The 20,090-nt window shown below is 39.5% G+C and overlaps 1 protein-coding gene across 1 annotated transcript in view; it reads left to right on the top strand.

Annotated features, from left to right (window-relative positions):
• The window catches only part of LARGE1 (LARGE xylosyl- and glucuronyltransferase 1), a 281,219-nt gene that overhangs the window by 159,055 nt on the left and 102,074 nt on the right, over positions 1-20,090 (top strand). The window contains exon 7 of the mRNA XM_084289677.1: positions 15,347-15,518. Within this exon, the coding sequence (XP_084145803.1) occupies positions 15,347-15,518 (172 nt within the window). The remainder of the gene's footprint in view (positions 1-15,346; positions 15,519-20,090) is intronic.

The following is a 20,090-nucleotide window of genomic DNA, read 5'->3' as shown; positions in this document are numbered from 1 at the left end:
GAATAACAAAACTGGCCAGCAGCCTCCTGTGTCCCACCATTTTCCTTGTCAGGCAGTTGCACTGGATGTTGCAGAAGCAGTCATCCATAACAATTTATTTTCACAGCACTAGTGACTGGCTACTAGCTATCACTGACTAGAGTAGTTAGACTATATTTTCATTACACAGCATGCAGATTTTGTATGGTTCAAGGGCACTGCATGATTGTTAATCTGTTAAGTAGTTCATTATATTCCCCAGGGGCAGACACACAAAGTTACAAAGCAGACATACATTACTTTTCTTCCTTTATTTTCCACTTCACATGCAAGCTCTAATTGTTATTAATGCAGTACAGGATGTGAAACACAGTGCCTATTTACATTTACATTCATATATGCAGTGGCAGGTATTCAATTAAAGCATTTCTACACCACTGTGGTTTTGGTCAAATGTTGTCATGTTATGGCAGGCTTGCATTTCACCTGTGTTACACCCTTCTGTAAGCTTGTCTACTCTACACATCTGAGAAACAGTAAGCATAGACTGCTGCTGCTTCCTGCCCTTTCCCTGTCTCTTTTAAGGGATGTTTAACCCCTGTTTAACTGGTTTCAGCTGGGATGGAATATATTTTCTTCGTAGTAGATGGTATGGCGTGGTGTTTTCTATTTAGGATGAAAATAATGCTGAGCAGTGCTTGCACAGAATCAAGGACTTGTCAGCTTCTTATGCTGCCCTGCCAGAAAGAAGTCTGGAGGTGCTTACTGGGGAGGGGGTGCTCATTTGCTCAGGGGCTGGCTGGGTATTGTATTGGTCAGCTAACAATGAGCAGTTTTGTTGTACATGATTTTTTTGTTTGTTTGTTTGTTTTTGTTCTCGTTATTCTTTTCTTATTACTATTTTCTTCACTTTTACCTTTCTTATTAAAATGTCCTTATCTCAACCTGTGAGTTCTCAAACATTTACCTTTTTCAATTTCTTCCCACATCCCACAAGGGGGGATGAGCAACTGACAAATGTGTGGTTCTTAGGTGTCTGATGGGTTAAATCACAACAACATTTTCTAAAAAAAAAAGGGGGAGAAAATGCAAAATTAATATTTTCAAAACAAAAGCCTATAGATAAAACATTGTACAGATTTCCAACTTAGTTGTCTTAGTTTTAAACCTGAATTTTCTCATAAAAATTCAGACTTTGTGGATTTGCTAATGAACATAATGAAAACCAGAGGCCTGAAATCTCAGGTGATAAAATGTGGTTGTGGTTGTGACACAATGGTACCATGCTAAGAATTGGGTGCTGTTAGCCTTCCTTCATCAGTCATTTTCAGTACTGATGCCTAGACCTTAACAGACCCAGTTTTGTAAGCCGAGGTATTTTCTTGCTTAGAAGGAAATAGGTGTCCACCAGGAAACAGAGAGCAATTCAAATCCCCCAGCACAGCTGAACCTTTTTAAAGCAGTCAGAATCTCTCCATGTTGACCAAACAACCTCAGTACTGCTTCCTCTGCCCTCATGGTTCCTCTTCAGCACAAAGTAGCTGTGCAAAAGTACAAATTAAAAACAGATAAAATATAATAATAATAATAATAATAATGATAATAGGTTTTCCATCACTGTTTAGACCCAGAACATAAAAAAAAAATAGTAATTTTACATATAACCACGGTGGGTCTTAATTTTGTGCCTATTAAAAACAGACTGTGATGAAAGAAGGTCTATCTAGTGCTGTGGAAACCAGTGAGGCCAGTCAAAATTTGATCATGAGGACGACAGTCATGGCTGCTGTTACAGATATCAGCAGTTGTCCTCTGCTTAGTGATACCTACTTTTTGGAAACAGTCTCACCTCTGACTTTGTCTGTGGAGGGAGGCAAGACAGCAAAGGCTGGAGAGTTTTTCGCAGATTTTTGTGCAATTTCTCCTAGGATTTGCGCCTGTTGTCAGTGTCATGTAGGATCTGGAACTGCAAGGAATTGGTATACTGGGATGAAGCCCAGTAAGATGCAAGAAGGTACAGTTTTTTCTTGGGCCTCACTCAAAGGACCCACTATGCGTACTGTATTATGTTATGCAGTGCTTTAACTGCACATATTAGGATGAATTACAAGTTTTTGATAGTGACACAAACTGCAATTTAAGCAGGCTATTCCGAAGGAAAGCATCATGCCTGGCTTTATAAACCCCTTAGACCTCCCTGCTGATGCTGGTATCTTGGAAACACTGGAGTTCTTTGTTAATTTTATAACTTATCTCTAACAGTTCTAGGCTTCTTTGAAGCTCCACCTTTTCTTTATTCTAGGGAAAAGTGGTACAGTCACTATGTACTACATCAACAAGGAAGCCAAGGTAGTTGTTCTCCGTGACATATGTGAAGTGAGGAATGAGGAGCCAATGCTCTTCTACAGCCATCACCCACATTTGTATCATAGTAGCTGACTCCTCTGTGGCATTTCAATAGGAAGGATTCCTGTTTGGCATTCAGCTTCTGTAATGTCACTCTTACTGCAGCAACATGTGCTGCACCTCCAGGGAAAGCTATTTTAGCAGGGGATGAGAAAAGATAAATAACTGCACATGAGATTTTCCAAAGATGATTCAGTTTTACAGAAATTATCCAATGTACCCTGGTGAAAAAATAATTTAAAAACATGAACTGCCTCAAGCTCATGGCTGCAACTATTGTTTGTACTATATATCCCCATTACAACAGCTGTTTTCTCAGAACTGTATCATCCTTCCATGAGAAATTAAGGCATTTTGCTGTCCTAACCTCACTTTTTTTCTCCACTTGGAAATTGTTTAATGCTTTGATCTGCATATGGGTATAGGTTGTATATTCCCTGTTCTTGCTGGAGAAAGCTGATGGTCATCCTGTATTCCAGGACAATTTCTTTTCTTGGCACTCGCAGGTAAGAAGCTGTGAAGACATATAATGAGTATGGTCTTAGATCTTAATGGCTTTTCACCTGCTCATAGGGATCCCTCCCTGTCATAGGGCATTTGATTATTGATAGGAGAACAGCAGTCAGTGTTCAAGGCATTCCTATGCAAGATAGGTATTGATTCCAGTATCTTATAGAAGTGTTTTGATCCTTGCTGTTAGATTAACAAAGAAATGAAGTGTTTACATTTGTATGTCTGATTGATAAGCTGAAAAATAAATAAAGATAACAGTCTGGAAAGACTCCAAGAGTATCCTTGATTCACCACCAGGGAGTTGGAATTGCTAGAATTCATCATTTGTAAAGTGCTTAGCTTTAACTTGTTTCTGAGACACATCTGAAATTCAGGAAAACATTGCAAAATAGCTCACATGCAAGCTCCTTCCTGTTGGGTGGCCAAGTAGGGGTAGTGTAGGTAGAAAATATTCTGAATGACTAGGGCAGAAATAGCAGCTCTTGTGGTGAAAAACAGTGTTCACATCACCCAGGCAAACCTCCTCATATGACAGTTTTTCCTGACTCTGGCAATTATAAGCCATGCTGTGTGTCTGACATAACACCAGCACACAGTGAAGTCACTCCCGTCATAGGTCTTCTCTGACTGTCTCAGCCTGGGTAAAGACATTCAGACTGATTTGGTGCTTAAATACTTGCTTCAAAGGGGGAATTTGTAATAAGGTCAGTAATTAGATGACATTGATGACAACTCTTTTGGAGTCAACTTGATATGAGAAAGTTTGAATTCCTAAACCATGAAATTTCATTCCTGTTAATGGATATATTGCTTTTCAGATCAAACTGACTTCATCTTGCTTAAGAATAGGTTTTTGGGGTGAGATGTTGGTGTCTAGGTCTCACCCTTTCAGCAAGGATGAAAACTCAGCAGCATTTTGAGGATGAAAACTCAGCAATGTTTTGATCTCCTGATAATTTTCTCATATACCATTCCATTACTTCAGGTTTGACCCTTTTCACAGTTGAATGGATTCCACAGTTTTTATCTAATTTAGATGAAAGCCTTTATAAAACGGTTCCAGATGTATTGTTTTAATCAGCCACTTAGGATCTGTGTTGACCTGTCTATCTGACTGCATTTTTATCTGATAGTCCTTAAGGTGAAACTGCAAGATTACATGGAGTTAGGATGACACCAGTGGCCTTAGTCCTCACTCCAAAAGTTTAAAGAAATGTAAGAAATACGTGGCTGCTACATGTATACATCCTTAAAATGCTGGTCATGCAGAATCACAGTTATCTGAAGCATCTGACCAGTATTTAACCAGAACCTAGGCAAGCAGCTAAGCTGGGGTCATGAATATCAAGCTCAGAATTTCTTGCTTTGGTGGAGCCCAACTTTCCCAATTACATCTTTATTTTCTTTGTAGTGTTTCTCAAGTTAGTTCTGTATTGTTTGAGAGACATCTTATCTCTTTCTACTAACAAAGAAAAAAATACTTTGTTTCCCTGATGCTTTAGTGCTTCTTATACTAGGTTATTGTCAGTTTTGCTTGTTCATAATTGTAATACGTTTTATCCTTTTTTATCCTTTTTATCCCAGATGCATTCCAGGAGCTTTTTAGTTTCCAGGAGTTTTGATCTATTGTAATATTTACCATTGGAGAAAAGAACATCGTTCCATGCAATTTTTATCATCTTGCACAATAATTGCAACACAAGAAGTTCCCACTCACCTGGCCTCTAGCCCTGCAGGATAGAAGACCATTTGTTTTCCCACTAAATCTTTGATTTTGATGAAAATAAGAGAAGAGAGAATGCTTTATGGGATGTGTCATTTATCCCATGAGCAGAATGTGTGTTCCACCCACTAATGGGACTCTTTCTTGGTGCAACATTTTCAGCTGTTGAAGTATCTTCAGCCCTGAATGTAGAAATGGTAGAAAAGAAGTTTAGGTCTGTAGAGAGGTGATTTTACTGATGAGATGCTGGGTAATGGCTAGTGACCTCCTTCGGAATTCATGCTTTTTTTTTTTTTTATATTTATATGCCACATTTTGATATCATATTAGGATGTCAGAGGTCTTATGGAAGCTGCAGTCCCACATCCCTTCCACAGATCATGTTCTGCGACTCCAACAAATGCATTGCAATACCTTCTGTTTTGTGTTGGATACAAACAAGACTAGATCTTTCAGTCTTAAAAGGATGAGAAGTGCTTTCCTCAACATTTTTTTTTTCACGTTATAATATGTTAGACCTGCAGTTTCCCAACAGACATTGCAGGTTATTAATAATGACTATACCTATTCTGCCACCTTCTTTAATCATCCTAAAAAAGTACTCTTTCCAAAATCTAATAGGAAAGAAAAATCCCACTTACCTTATTTTTGTCATTGAACAGAGGCTATCCAACATAACATGTTTATGCAGGAGATGGTGTTGCTTTTTATCCTGGTCACTGCATCTTAATGGCACCTGTTTAGCACCATGCCATCACTCAAACTACAGATTGGATGCCTCTGGACTTTAACCCCAAGAGCTGCATGGAAATTTGCCAAAACACATAATGGCTGCTGCTAATGTGCATGTATTTGCATAGTTACTAAAATTAAAAAGTTGGCAACAATAATATTTTCATGGATTGTATCTTCCCCGCTGGAACAGTACAAAGAGCTTGTTGATTGAGTTCATGCGGAATTAAACCATCCAGTTGATCTTTCTTATCTTTCCATACAAGTGAACTGAAAAGGGCAGCCATCAGTTGCTTTTGACTTGTGACCAAATTCTGGCTGCATCTTCTTATCACACAACTTTTAGCAGAAAGCTCTGATTTCTTGCTGTTTTGTCTAGTCCAGCTCATGTGTTTCTCTTTTCACTCGTTAACTGACAGAAAGGTTAAAAAAAAAAAAAAAAGTTTATGTTATTTTCTAGGGGCGACTTGTACTGTTGCCTCTGCTGGAGAAGCAGAACTGGGAAGCTGGTGTTTGGTTTATTCTCACTGATGTCTCTCAGGGTGCTCTAACTATTGTAGATCCTCCACCCTTGATTGCAACACTAAAAAAACAGTAGAAACTGGAAATTGATGCCAAAGTCCCAAGAGGAACAAGAAAAACCATTAAATGGGACTGGCCAGTCTTGTCTTTTCAGTTCTCCAATCTCATCTTGCACAAAGGAATAGAGAAAAGCAGAAAGGACACCCAGCATTTTGGAGATAGCAAGAAACAGTGGAGAAAATTAAAAATGTCTCAGTGAGGGTAAAGAGAATAACCGATTTATAGCCAAATGGAAAATGGCCATTTGAGTTTGGTGGGGTTAAACAAGGAGGGAGGGATGGAAACCTGATGGAGGAAAGCCAGCCAAAGCCTTACTGAGGAGGAGCCTTTGATACACAGATGAGAATTAATTTGCAGTCATTCTCCTCTGCTGTATGTTGATGCTGATTTGGAAGGTTTTGTTTGTTCTGCCCCCTTAGTGCCTAACCTTCCTTTCCAGTTGTGGCTTGCTCCACGGTTTCTGCATTTGCTCTACATTATCCAGGACCCAGAGGTTCAGACAATCATCTATTTCTATCTCAACCTTTTTGCTCACTGCTATTTGTATCCAGACTTGTTGCATGTATGTGTGGAAGATATCATCTGTTCATAAAGCAAGAGATGAGGCACAATTCTATTAAAGTCACCAGTGCTTCTATGATGAGTAAGAACAACAGCAGTCAAGGCCAGCAGAAATAGAAAAATAATTTTAGCATAAATGTATAAATTCCCATCCTCTTACAGTTTTCTTATAAAATTATTGTTATTTTTCCAAGTACCCAGGCATAAGAAATCTAAATCTAGAAAAGTTACACGGCTTTGCTGGGTTCCTGGTTTCCTTGGCAACCATTCATATAAATAGTAAGGACCTGTTGTGGGGGAGGGAATATCAGTATAACTGAAACCTGTGAATCACCTAGGAAAAACTAAATTCAAGGTCAAAGTTATATGTTCTCCAGCAAGCATTAAGAGAATACTCTGTTTTCATTTAAGTCAGGAATCAGGCTCTTCCGTTTATGTTTGCTAAATAGATGACAGGGAGGGAGCAAAGGCTTGGTTTTATTTTTGTTTGTTTTGTGTTGTTATGTTTTGTTGTGTTGTGGTGTCTTTTTCTTCCCATAAAGATGACATGCAAACAGCTTCCTTTCAGCATTCCTCATGAGGAAACTATTACAGGTGATCATCACCTTCTCCTCCTGGGCTCTCTACTCAGTCAGAATTGATCTCTCTCTATTTTGACTCTTTTTTGTTGATATTGTTGTTATTACCTGTGAAAATACAGTATGCTAAAGACAGACATAGACATGAATGTTACCTATATTTATTTTTAACCCCCTGATCTGCTTCTTTCTCAAAGATTGCATTAACCCAGTCTCAGCAACAACATATTGTTCTTACTCTGCTAAAGCAAGAGAGTGATAAAAGGGATCAGCCAGATAACCCTGTCAAGAGTTTAGATGGGAGGCACAGCCAGTGTGAAATAGGAAAGATTATCCTGAAACTAACCCTGATCTGTGCTAGTGTTGCTGGAATTGTGACTCTGTTTTCATGAATGTGAGAAGGGGCATGGGAAAAAATTGCAGCAGGATGAAATTCTCCTTGTTTGAAACTGAAAAACAGTGATGAATGACTGACATCAAGAAAAATTCCTGTCCTGTGCCAGCGATATGTTTTTTTCCTCCCCTTTTTATTCTTTGTATTGCAAAAAAAATTACTAAAATGATGGTCATTTAAATGGTGACAGTATTTTTCTCCAGCTGAGAAACTACCTGAAAACTACAGTTCTTTCAGCTTTGTCTTAAATAGAGGTCACATGCTTTGAAAAAAATAACAATTTTATCTCGCTACTTCTAGCGTTCATAGCAGCAGCAAAGCACTAAACGAGTAATGAAAAAGCTATGACTACAAGTTATCTACTGTGTCTAGGAAGTTATTTACCCAATCTGAGGAAATAACAGTTGTTATTGTTAACTGATTCACACATCAGAATTTCCAGGGCTGTTTCCCATACTTGGGCCATTTATAAGGGCTGCCAGAAGCCAGCAATTACCAAAGAATTTGGTTGGTCTTCCTTCACAAGGAACCCTCCAACTTGTTGCAAGTTCTTGCCCCATGTAACTTGCACTAATTTTCAGATCATTGTCCAACACCATTCAGAATATTTGTGCAAATCTACAACACTCTGTTTTTATTGTGCTGCGGTGTGGATGTTTTCATCTATTTTGCTTTGCTTTTCTTAAGGCCCTGAATTAACTTTATCATCTGATGTAATCTTCAAGAACACGGTACCCTTGTTGAAGTTTTTGAGAGCAAATAGATGCTGAAAAATTTGGAAATTCAAGTTTCCACCAGGTCATTCATTACATTTCTCTTCATTTGAACCTATGTATTCTAGATGCCAGATCCTTTTTATAGAAAAACCTGGCATGAAAGTTCTAGGGAGGCAGTTTCCCCTTGCAACTTCCCTCATCCTTTTGTTTCTGCCTCCTACTTGCTACTCAGTGTTCCCTCAACTTAGTGAATCTGCAGCCATTAAGTTGGAGTGGCAGTGGGATTTGGGTCTATTTGATCCCATTTCTTAATCCTTCCCTAAGAGGGGTACATGCAGACAGAAGCTTCTGCCTCCAGGCATCAACCCAGCCAGTCTGATTTTCAGGCTCTTGCAAGTTATTGGCCTTAGTGGTGTTTTTGTGAAGTCAGCTGAGCAGGAGGGGTGTCTTTTATTTGGAGCAGGTATGGGGATATTATGTCATTGCTGAGGATTATTTTGATTTATTTATTTTCCAGGCATATGAAGGAAGATTCAGGGAATGCAATGAGAAAATCAATGTGGTATTAAAGGTTGCATTTTTTCAGTGTAGAGTGTCCAGAGGACATGCTGCCAGGGAAAACACTTTCTCAGCCAAACTTCCCCCATCTTATCACTCTGAACAGGATGCATTTTCTGTAGCTCAGGGGGTGCTACAGTGCTATATTCTTTGAGATAGGGAGGAATTCTGCTAAGAAAATGGACAAATATTATTTAACAGACAAGAGGAAGTTGTATAGACAGCAACCTATTCATCAGTAAAAGTCAGGATAGATTTTTTTTATTTTTTTCTGGTAGAGAGGTAGTCAGATCTGTTAAACTGGGCAAAGGCTGCATTTGGAAAGGAAATGCAAGCTCAAGTTTATGTGGTTGGTTAGCTAAAACTCTGAGTGCTTTGTTTCATGGTACTATTATATACAGCCTCCCAATCCAAGAAGAACATAGAAAGCAAAGTTGTTAAGTTTTCTATTAACCTCCAGTATTTAGGAGAAGATATTAAGTGATGAGATAAATTTGTACAGTCCCACAGAATATCTGCTTCTATGCTAAGTACTGTTTTTGTGTTCCAGTCTGTGTATATATAACCCAACACTATGGTAAGGCTGCAAATTGCACTGTCTCTTTTCTCATGCTTCATCTTGTTGCTCTTACCATAGTTTTATTTATGTTGCAAAGAGAAGAATGAGTGCAGCAAAATCGTATTTGAAAACAAAGTACCTTTGCCTGTAAGACTGATGACTTTTAGGAGCATGACATATAAAGAGGAATATAATAGTATTTAAATTTAATTAACTGGGCAAATACAAAACTGTGTCCTATGCTGGCACAAAACTTTGAAGTACATTTTTTTCCTCATGTAACTTGCCCCATTCTTTTTCACACTCATGCTCATGACTGGCAACACATCCCTGCATCCTATTTTTCACACTCATCTTTCTATGCTATTTTTTTCATATTTATCACAGGGAGGATCAGGTGGCAGCTGTTAGTAAAGGCAGAGTAAGATATATGAGATTAAGAATCCTAACTTTATGTGTACAGGGATGGGCTCTGAATTAGCCATAACCACTCCAGGAAACAGATTGGCTCTTGTGATAGTTCTGTGAAAAAGAATGACAGGCTGTGGTGGTTTCACCCTGCTGGGCAGCTGAGCTCCACCACCACTCTCTCACTCCTCCTCTCAAAGAAGAAGGGGGAGAAAATATGATGGAAAGGTTCTCAAAGGTTGAGTTAAGGACAGGGAGATCACTCACCTGTTACTGTCACAGGCAAAACAGGATCAACATAGAGAGATTAATATAATTTATTGCCCATAACTAGCAGACTGGAGCAGTGAGAAATGAAAAGCAAACTAAAAACACCTTCCCTGTATCCACCCTCTTCTACCTCCTCCCCTCAAGTGGTGCAGGGGAACGGGGAATTGAGGCTGAAGCATCAGTCCCTGATGCTTCGTCCCCACCACTCCTTCACGGTCCCTCTCTGCCCCTGCTCCCCGTGGGGTCCCTCCTACGGGATGCCGTCCTTCCCGAACTGAGCCTGCAGGGGCTGGCCACAGGCAGCAGTTCTCCAAGCGCTGCTCCCACACGGCTCCACACCACGGGGTCCATCCATCCCCCAGGAGCAAACTGCTCCAGCATGGGTCCCCCACGGGTGAGCAGCAGCTCCCCCCAGACCCCCTGCTCCTGCTTGGGCTCCTCTCCACGGGCTGCAGCTCTGGCCCGGGGTCTTCTCCTGCAGGGGCTCTCCATGGGCCTCAGCCTCCTCGAGGCCACATCCACCTGCTCCACGTGTGCTCCTCCATGGGCTGCATCATGGAGATCTGCTCCATGTGGGACCCATGGGCTGCAGGGGGACAGCCTGCTCCACCAGGGGCCTCTCCACTGGCTGCTGGGGAACTGCTGCTGCATGCCTGGAGCACCTCCTGCCCTCCTGCTGCACTGACCTCAAGAGCTGCAGGGCTGGTTATCAGTCCGCTCTCCCAGCTGCTGCTGCACAGATCTTTTCTTCTTGTGCTTTCCCAGAGGCCCAACCAGCATCCCTCCCCTGGCTTGGCTCTGTCCAGCAGTGGGTCTCTTTTGGAGCCAACTGGAGCTGGCTCTGATCTGACATGGGACAGCTGCTGGGCTCTGCTCACAGAGGCCACCCCTGCAGCCTCCATGCTACCAAATCCTTGCCACATAAACCAAATACACAGACAAATTGAATTGGTAGATAGCTGAATCCAGACAGGAGTTAAAAATAAGCTGTGTAACTCTTTACTGTAGGATGTTGTGGTTCATTAATATTTACAAGGCTTCAAAAATTACCAGACTCAGATGAAACATCCATAAAAAGCTGTAAGCCACAAAAATTCTACCTCTAGCTCAGAATTGTTAGCCCTGACATGGTCAGGCAGTTGGATTTGATGATCTTTGGAAGTCCCTTTCAATTGAACTATTCTAGTCTAGTCTAGTCTAGTCTAGTCTAGTTTATGCTAGTCTATTTCTAAAATTGGTGCAAATTTCCAGATGATGGGAGTATTTATGGGTGAGGTACCACTGTAGAATTTCCCTGTTTTTATGTTCTGCAGTAGGCACCTGCCATTGTCTGCTGTTAGAGTCTGGCTACTGAGCTCCATGTACTTTCAATGTGACACCATACAGGCACCCCTAAATTCTTTGTCCTTGCCCGTTGATCACTTTTCCCTCTCATTCTGTTCATGTTGGTAGTGTTTTCCAGACTGCTCTCTGCTAAGTCTACAAGCTTCCATCCCTTTCAAAAATGCTCAAGATACCTATCCATGTAGAGATTTCATTGCAATCTGTATTCATCTGGGAAGCCTGGATAAATTACCTCCATCACCTGTTTCTGGAAAAAAAAAAAAAAAAAAAAAGTACATTTAAGAAAAAAACATCACAAAGTTCCCTAGAGAAGTACAGTACAAGAGTCCAAAAACTCCAGCTGAATATATTTGTGATGAAGAGTAATATTTTTTGATCTAAACTTGTGGTCAACAGGTGAATTTAAGAGTAAAAATACCTAAAGCCTTTGAATGCAGTTTCCATATAAATCATTCACAGAGGACTCACCCTTTGCCCCTTTCTCAATTCACAGAAACAGGGAGGCTTGTTTCTATTTTTAAGCCTTATGTATTAGACTTTTTTCCTTAAAAATGGTACCTCTGCTTACTCTAATCAACACTTACACAGCTATAGCAACTATGAGACAGCTGAGTTAGGCTGTGTACAGCCACAATATTTTATCCAGCTTTTCCCAGAGATGGTCTGAGCAGACAACGTGCTGGCAAAGCATCACCACACATGGAGACTCCTGTTGCCACTTCTCAGGTATACATGTGTACTAAGGTAATCAGTTGTGTAATAAGCAGACTCATGGGCATGTACTTTTTGTATTCGTAGCCAGAAAGACTGAATAATGTGGATAATTTAGTTTATTTTCAGTCTCCAATAATAGAAAGAATAAAGCTGATTTGATGAAAGGTCTTTAGTAAGGTGTTTTTTTTCACTTAGCTTACTAAAAGAAAAAAAAAAAAAAGAATCATTGTCAGCACCAGCTAAATGCTTTTCACTACTCTCCTCTTATGAACAAAAATCCAGATTTTGAGAGCTAAGGATCTGAGGTAAAACTCCAAACAGTGCTATTTATACTGAAGTGCGAATCATACAAATGGCAAAGTATGTCACGTTATTTTGTGTCAGTTTATTCTTTTACTAACTCTATTTTTTTCTGTTCCTGCCATATCTTCTAGGAATGTTTGTTCTCAGAAAGCAACTCTGATCTTGTTTGTAAAGCAAATGATTCACAAACATTCCCTATATGGGCCATTTTAACATTTTAACTATGTAGAGAAAAAATATATGAAGACCTACAGAAAATATTTTGATAGTTTTTAGGTAAAGGAAATGGCTAAATCTTACCAGTTGTATCAAAGAAGGCAGCTTGCAGGATTTTGTGCCTCAGTTGCATTAGCCATCTCAAACTGTCACTTGTTAACTACTGAGTACCTATTCAACAATAATGTTCTTGTATTATCTTGTGGGGGGTGTTAGACTATATGTGGTATACATAGAGAATGAACCTTTACAGTACTGTTGTGTAGAGTAACAAGTTTTTATTGGCATGAATTTGGAATGGTTATATTATTCATGAATAGCAAAGCCATGAAGAAATTATGCCAGGGACTAATTAACAGTCCTGTTTATATCTTAGTCAACACTGCATCAGGGGAGAGAAAATTTCAGATAGGGTTCACCTATTAACAGGTCAAGGTTCAACACAGACTCATATCAAACACTGTGGACCATTTGGAATAGGGACTGCTCCTTTCATTTTCAAAAGCGACCCTTTCGGACACCAGGCTTCAGGATGGCAAGCTTGTAGTGGTGTTAGATTCTGGGAATCTCCAAGACAAAGAAAGTAACAGCTCCTTCAAGGTGATTCTGTTCAATCTGCCTTTTCCCTTCCCTGCTTGTCTCAGGTTATCCATGAAACATCTGAACCCCTGCCATATTAGGCTTATTTGCATAAGTATATTAGGAGTTCTGGAGCAATATAGCATTTGGACTAATTAAATGAGGGACATGCCATCCAAAATTAATAACATAGGGATGGGTTATAATAAAAGAAAGCTCAAGTCTCTAAAATTACATTAACTCCTGCATTATGTCAGTATGACTAGAGAGCTGATCTTCCTGGCTGATCTAGCACAAGGACTTCCAAGTGGCAGATTCAGGATGATGTGCAGAGTTTGAGGAAGCAGGATAAATACTGTTGTGCTGACACTTAGATGTGATGGTCCATTCATAGGGACATCATGTTGAGAGAGGTCTGGATTCACAAATATCTAGAGTTTTGAGGGTGTGGATTTGAAATTTTCTCTGTTACCAGACACAGAGAACAATTCTGGGGAGCAGAGGTTCATATTTATATTCCTAGTGATATTGGCATATATCAGGGAGACAAACTAGATTTCTCTTTTAAGGACCATACAAATTAAAGAGAGAGAAAGCAAGAAAGAATGAAATAAGAATGATGGCTGATGATGGACTGATGAGATACTTTTCAAAAACAAAACAAAAATAAAATCACGCTTCCTGTTTTGGGGTTGTTTAAAGATAATCTGCTTTTCCCGCCTTTCCCCTTCAAATTTTACTTTTCTCCTTAATAGTTTGCTCTAGTATCCTCAATCTTTTTAATGAACTTAGTGAGGGAAGATTCTGCCCTGATGCAGGAATTATGAGAATACAGAAGAAAGTCGTGTGCCTTTTAAAGGGAAAAGAACGGGTCAACTTACATTGCCAGAGGCCTTGTCACTTTATATTTAAAAAGAAATGCACTTTAATCATCTATGTTAACCTTTCTTCAACCACTCTTCCAACTTCCAAATAAAATTTAGGAATCCATTCTGTTAAGGGAATAATTTTATGAAGGAGTTTGGAGGAAATGACATGTGTGCAAAAGCTGTTTCACATAATAAACTTCACAATGCCAGTGAATAGATATGAGACAGTTAAACAACAGAATAAATCTTCTGAGTTTTACTAGGGCACTTTGTTTCTGCCAACCTTCTCTAAACTATAATATGCCGGGCTAAATGCTCAAATCTGTCTCACTCAGGTCCCCTGAAGTAAAAACATGAATTTAAGTTAATGGGAACACCGCTCAAGAAAACTTAGTAAAAACCTAGGAATTTTAGTGCATGCCCTTTAAGACACTAAACAAGAGCAGTTTCAAACAGGACAATAGGAACAACTTTTCCAAAACTTCTAAAACACTTTCAGCAATGACTTTTGGTATTTGAAAACTTGAGTCTCACAGGAAGAATATAACGTGTAGGTCATGGAACATCCTAGTGAAGGCAGCACAACGGAATACTGAATTTAGTCTCCTAACTTACTTCGGAAGCTGCAAAAATACTTTGTTTAGCCCTTGTTGAAGAAACGTAAATGTTTGAGTTTGTCCCCTTGATATGTAAAAACCAAAAAATATGGCTACAGCTGTTCTACTTTCTCCACTTTGGGGCATGTCTGTATGATGTCAGTACTTGTAAGTTAAAGGTTGTCAATAAACATTTTCTTTTGCAATTTTCATGCTCATTTTTCTAATTGAGAAGAATTTTGAAATTCTGACTGTCAAGTCTGTAAAAATTAAATGGAAAATAAAAGGAAAAAATATGTTTGTTAATTCTACTTTAAAAATCTGGGAATGGCAAACACTTTTTTTTTCTGTTTGAAAATGAAAGTTATGTATAATACACCTGGAGTTTTGGATTAAATATATGTTTCAATTTTATCAGAATATGTGGATGTCTCAGAATGAATTGAACCAGGTTGGAAAGGCTCATATAATTTTAATTATATTGTGTGAAGCAATTACTTCAAAAAACAGATTTGTTTCAGCCTTCAGAAACTTATGTTAGAAGCATATTTCAGAACTTCTGATGTTGATTTAAAAGCAAGATTTTAGATGACTGTTTCCACCTGGCATTTTATGGTTCTTTATTGTTGGTATTCAGAGATCTTTCATTATTACAATGGAATTGTAATTATGAATTATGAGTTATTATAAACTATCTAATGAAGATTATTTTTCCTTCCTCTTTCCCACTTTCCATTTCCTGTTAGTCGGAAGTGTCATGGATCCCCAACAAACACTACTCTGGGATTTATGGGCTGATGAAGTTGGTTCTAACCAAGACTCTACCTTCCAATCTTGAGAGAGTCATTGTCCTTGACACAGACATAACATTTGCCACTGACATCGCTGAGCTATGGGCCGTCTTCCACAAGTTCAAAGGTATCCTAATGATTTTTTAAATGTCCTTAGTTGTGGGGGAGGGAAGATGGTAAAGCAGAAAGTAGAACGGGGTTAGGAGGGCAATCAGATTTATTAAAAGTTTTCATGCTCTATTTTTGTTGTTTGAATGTAATTGTTTTATTTGCACGCTCTTTCTTCAACAATGTTCCATATAGAGTGATGGGTAATTCTGATTACCTGTGCAATTTGTTTATTGGTCTAATTATTTGGGACAGGCAAAAATTTGACAATACAGTAGATGATAAATAATTATGAGGATGCTCTACTGACCTACTGTTCAATAGCTGTAGGTATTCAATACTTGGAATAAGTATTTTCTCTACATATCCTCATTCCCCCCACATTTTCCTTGATAGTTTGACCACGGGAGGACACTTTCAGAGTAACTGTGTAGTGAGATGGTCACAAAAAAAGCTTGCCACTTCCCTGTCACAAGCCAGAAGTACTTTCCTGGCTAACACATGGCTAAAACCATTTAATTCTCTCAGACTCCCATGTTGCCAGCTTTCCAGAGGCAGAGACACGTCTTATTGTTCTCCTCTTGCCCTGCTAATGTATACTGGAGTGTTGGTAAATGCAGAGGCACTCCAGTGTCCCATTTGAATGTTCACGGCCCCTATCCTTGATGTTAGTCTGCTTTCTTTACATCACTTTAACCAAAATCAGCCTAAGTATTTATGTACAGAGCCAAAATAAACCACTCTGTTACAAAGGTGACAGAAAAGAGAGCACATTTAATCTACTTATCCCATGTTGAAATACAGAAGGCCTTTTTGCCTTTCCCAGTACCCAACTAATAGGCAGTAGCTATTATCTTCAGCACTGGTCAAGTACTCAGTTTTAGTGTTTGCTTTTCAGTGCATTTGTTTCCTTTCCCTTCTCTGGAAACACTGATGTCCCTTCAGCAGGCTAGAAGCACTCATCTTCTTACTTTATTGAACCATAAACAAACTTTATTCATTACAAGTACTGTTCAGGCCTCTTCATAAAGCCTTTGCCCCTACTGAAACTTGAGTTTCATATAAACATGTATCAACAAAAATAATTTGTGTAAATGTATGCACAGGGAGTAATGCTGTGCTATTGCACTCTCACTGTGCACTACTGTCACAATAATAATAATATTGTACTGAATGTGGTATATTCACACGCTGTAGCTGGTAAAGACAAGTATTTGAACTGAGCTTGGGCACAGAGTACTGCATGGTCAAAGATACCTGGGTGAGGAGGAGTATCTTGCCTATATTTTCTACCATGGTTTCAGTGAAGGCCCTTACTTTTTACTAGGATAAGAAATCAAGCATAAAGCCAAGCTTGTGAAGAAATGGAGTAGGGGATGGTCTAAGACTGAAAAAAAATACAGACAGAAGAGATGGAAATATAGAGATAAATCATTATTGAAAGCCAAAACATGGGTGTAAGTCTTCATGCAGTTAGGCAAGGTAGTTCAGCTGATTAGAGCTGTGAAAAGCTCTAACTCACACATGGAGCCAGAATTCCTGTGCTACTGGCAGCCCTCATAACGTACATACCACCATTCCAATGTACAAATGCATGATTTTGTAAGTTGTCTGGTCTGTCTTCTTAATTTCTGCTGACCACCTGCTTCTTCACAATGTTTTAAGCCTGGCAACCAACGGATCAGTGTCTACATCTGCTCATCTCCCAGATGGTCGCATACAAAGAAAGGATTAATTGCACAGTCTTATTCTGCAGGAATTCTGCAGTGTGGGAGAGAACTTGGGAGCGCATGTATGCCCAAAAAAGTGATCTAAAATGTTGAGAGATAAGAGAAGTGAAAACCTCTTAGCCCAAGCTTATGGTCCACCTTGTCTCCTAAGGTACAATCCCATTAGGCAAAGATCCAGTGGAAATGGATTGTAGGAGATAAAGGGCAAGGAGGCTGAAAGGGTACTGTTGCTCTTTTGCTGCTTCATAAAAGATTAGTTGAAATCATACAGCGAATCTCAAGTTGTCCTCGGCATCCTTTTATTTTTCCTACCAGTGTCACAGAAGATTCAAATGATTTCTCATATCATTAGCCCCGAATATTCCTGTAAAGGGTCTGTTTTTAAACTGATATTTTAATCCCCTTCTTGTTTCTCCTATCAGAAATCCCAAGTTTATAAACATTTCTTTGGGACAATTTAGCGTGTTTGTTGAAATATTACTGAAACACAAGAGAAACAAAACTGGGAAGTGAAGGTCTAATCTCTAGAGGAACCTGACACTATCAAAGAATCATGGAATTGTTTGTGTCGGAAGGGACCTTTAAAGATTATCTAGCCCAACCTCCCTGCGATGGCAGGGACATCTCTCACTAGGTCAGGTTGCCCAAAGCCCCATCCAACCTGACCTTGAACACCCCAATTTGGAGGGCAACTTTACAGCCACAGGCTCTTCTAGAAATGTTCAGAGACTCAACTGTTGGACAGAATTGGCCATTGTAAACCTTCTTGCACCAGAATATTGTTTGAGCAAGTGGAAGAATTTTTCATAGCAGTGCAGGAAAAGCGAGAGCTTCTTTCTGTGGGTCGCTGCAGGATAACAGGTAAGGTGGTCCAGCACAGCCTCTTCCAATTTGGAGCTAGGCAGAGAAAGAGAGAGAAGGACCTAAAGTATGTGTTTCTTTCTTACCAAACAAAAACAGTGACCAAAAGATACAGGTAGCTCAGATTCCTTTCTTCTGTGACAGCACTCTTGGAAGAAACTGAGTTCTATCTACACACCACGAAGCTCTTCTTTACTGTGCGGGTGACGGAGCACTGTCACAGGTTGCCCACAGGTTGTGGAGTCTCCATCCTTGGAGGTCTTCAAAAGCCACCTGGCCATGGTCCTAGGCAACTAGCTCTAGGTAGCTGGACCAGATGACCTGCGGAGGTCCCTGCCAACCTCAGCCACTCTGTTATTTTGTGAGACACATTCAGGATCGACTAACAGTTTAGCCAGAAGCAATTCACTGTGTAGAAAGGCCCCACGGTATGTTTTAAATAGCACCTGGATTACTCAGTATCCTTGTTCTGCAAAGGTTCTTTCAGTCATCTCAAGAGCTGTAGAATGGATGAGACTCTTACATCGGGTTACAAGTTAATACTTTAGTTGGTAAAGCTACGTTCACTCTGCAGAAGTAAAAATTGAGAATTCCTTTGTAAATTATTGCTCTTCTGCCCTTTTCTGATAAGCTCCTTGCATATGCCCTTACAATAAATGGTCCAACTATTCTGTAGCCGAGTGCACAAATTAAGGCTCTACGTGTGATGTTATTTGAAAATCTCTTCTTTGAAGTAGCAACCTTTGGCTTTGGGAGAAATTCACACCTCTTTTCAGGAGCCCAAAACAGTGTCTCTCAGCAATGTGACATTTTAAAATTTCTCTTAGCAATTATTGGGGGTATAATTATTCTAACTTGTATATGCAAGTTTCAATCTTCGTGCTTAAGTATGTCTGTGGGAACCAGTATCTTACACTTCAAGAGTCATATCCAGTTTTTCAGCTGGGATTTCAACATTTCTGCTTTAGCCTCATTCTCTCTTGTTCTCCTGAAGATAAGCAGTCTTTTTCTCTAGGACAGATATATACCTCCAAATATTGACTTCAAAGGCATGAGTCTGCAGCCAGTCTAGTGAAGATAACCTGTCATGCATGTTTTCTGTGACTTAGTTGACACTGATTACGTTTTCTATTCATCTTTCACAGAATTTTGACAGTTCTAAACTTGAGAAAGCATCTAGCCTTAGGGCAGAAGAATGGGACTGTAGATCATATGCATTCTTGGATGAAGTACTGCAAAGTGTTTCAGACAGCAAGGATTAGTGTAACCAATATGCTTTTATTGCAGAAATTGTGTGAATTCTTCTGAGAAAAGAACCAGTCCAAAGCCATGCTCTCTGCCATCAATCTTAAAGTTCTTTTAAAGGCCACATCAGCTAATAGTTTTGTTATTCTTGCTCACCCAGACTCTTGGTATTGAAATGTGGCTGTTTTCTCTAAGCTTCTGATTTTGACTTTAACTGTTTGTTAAATACGGATTCTCAAGGGCTTTCATTTTAAATGGCAGTGTGAATTTATTGGGATCTGACTATAAGCGTTGTAATAATTATTTGTGTTACGGGTTGCAGTTCCTGTCAGAATCACAGGCTCTTTGTGCTGGGTGCTCTACGTATGCATAGCAAGAGACAGTCTTTGTGCTTTACTTGGTTGACCATTCCTGTGTCTGCCTGTTTCCTTTAGGCCATGGCTGCGTATGGGTCACCGCTGGGGCCCACAAGTGATACCTGAATAATCCCTGTAGATGTCAGCGTTGAGGGCTTCCATATTTAAACTGAATGTCTAAGGGTATTATAGTATCTCTAAGTATCTGTAGTAACTCAGAGGCTATACTGAGCAGTCCTACCACTGTTTACTGTTAGTCTCACAATCCAACTGCCTAATACAATGAATGTTTTAACTACTTTTAAACAATACAGACTGGATTGAAAAAAAGAAAAAAAAGCACTAACGTATTTCAAATTGCTCTACCTATTCTCTACAGAGAATATAAACTAGTGCAAT

The sequence above is a fragment of the Netta rufina genome (assembly GCF_964035555.1).
Source record: "Netta rufina genome assembly, chromosome: 1".
NCBI lineage: Eukaryota > Metazoa > Chordata > Aves > Anseriformes > Anatidae > Netta > Netta rufina.
This window is presented reverse-complemented; position numbering and strand designations above follow the sequence as displayed.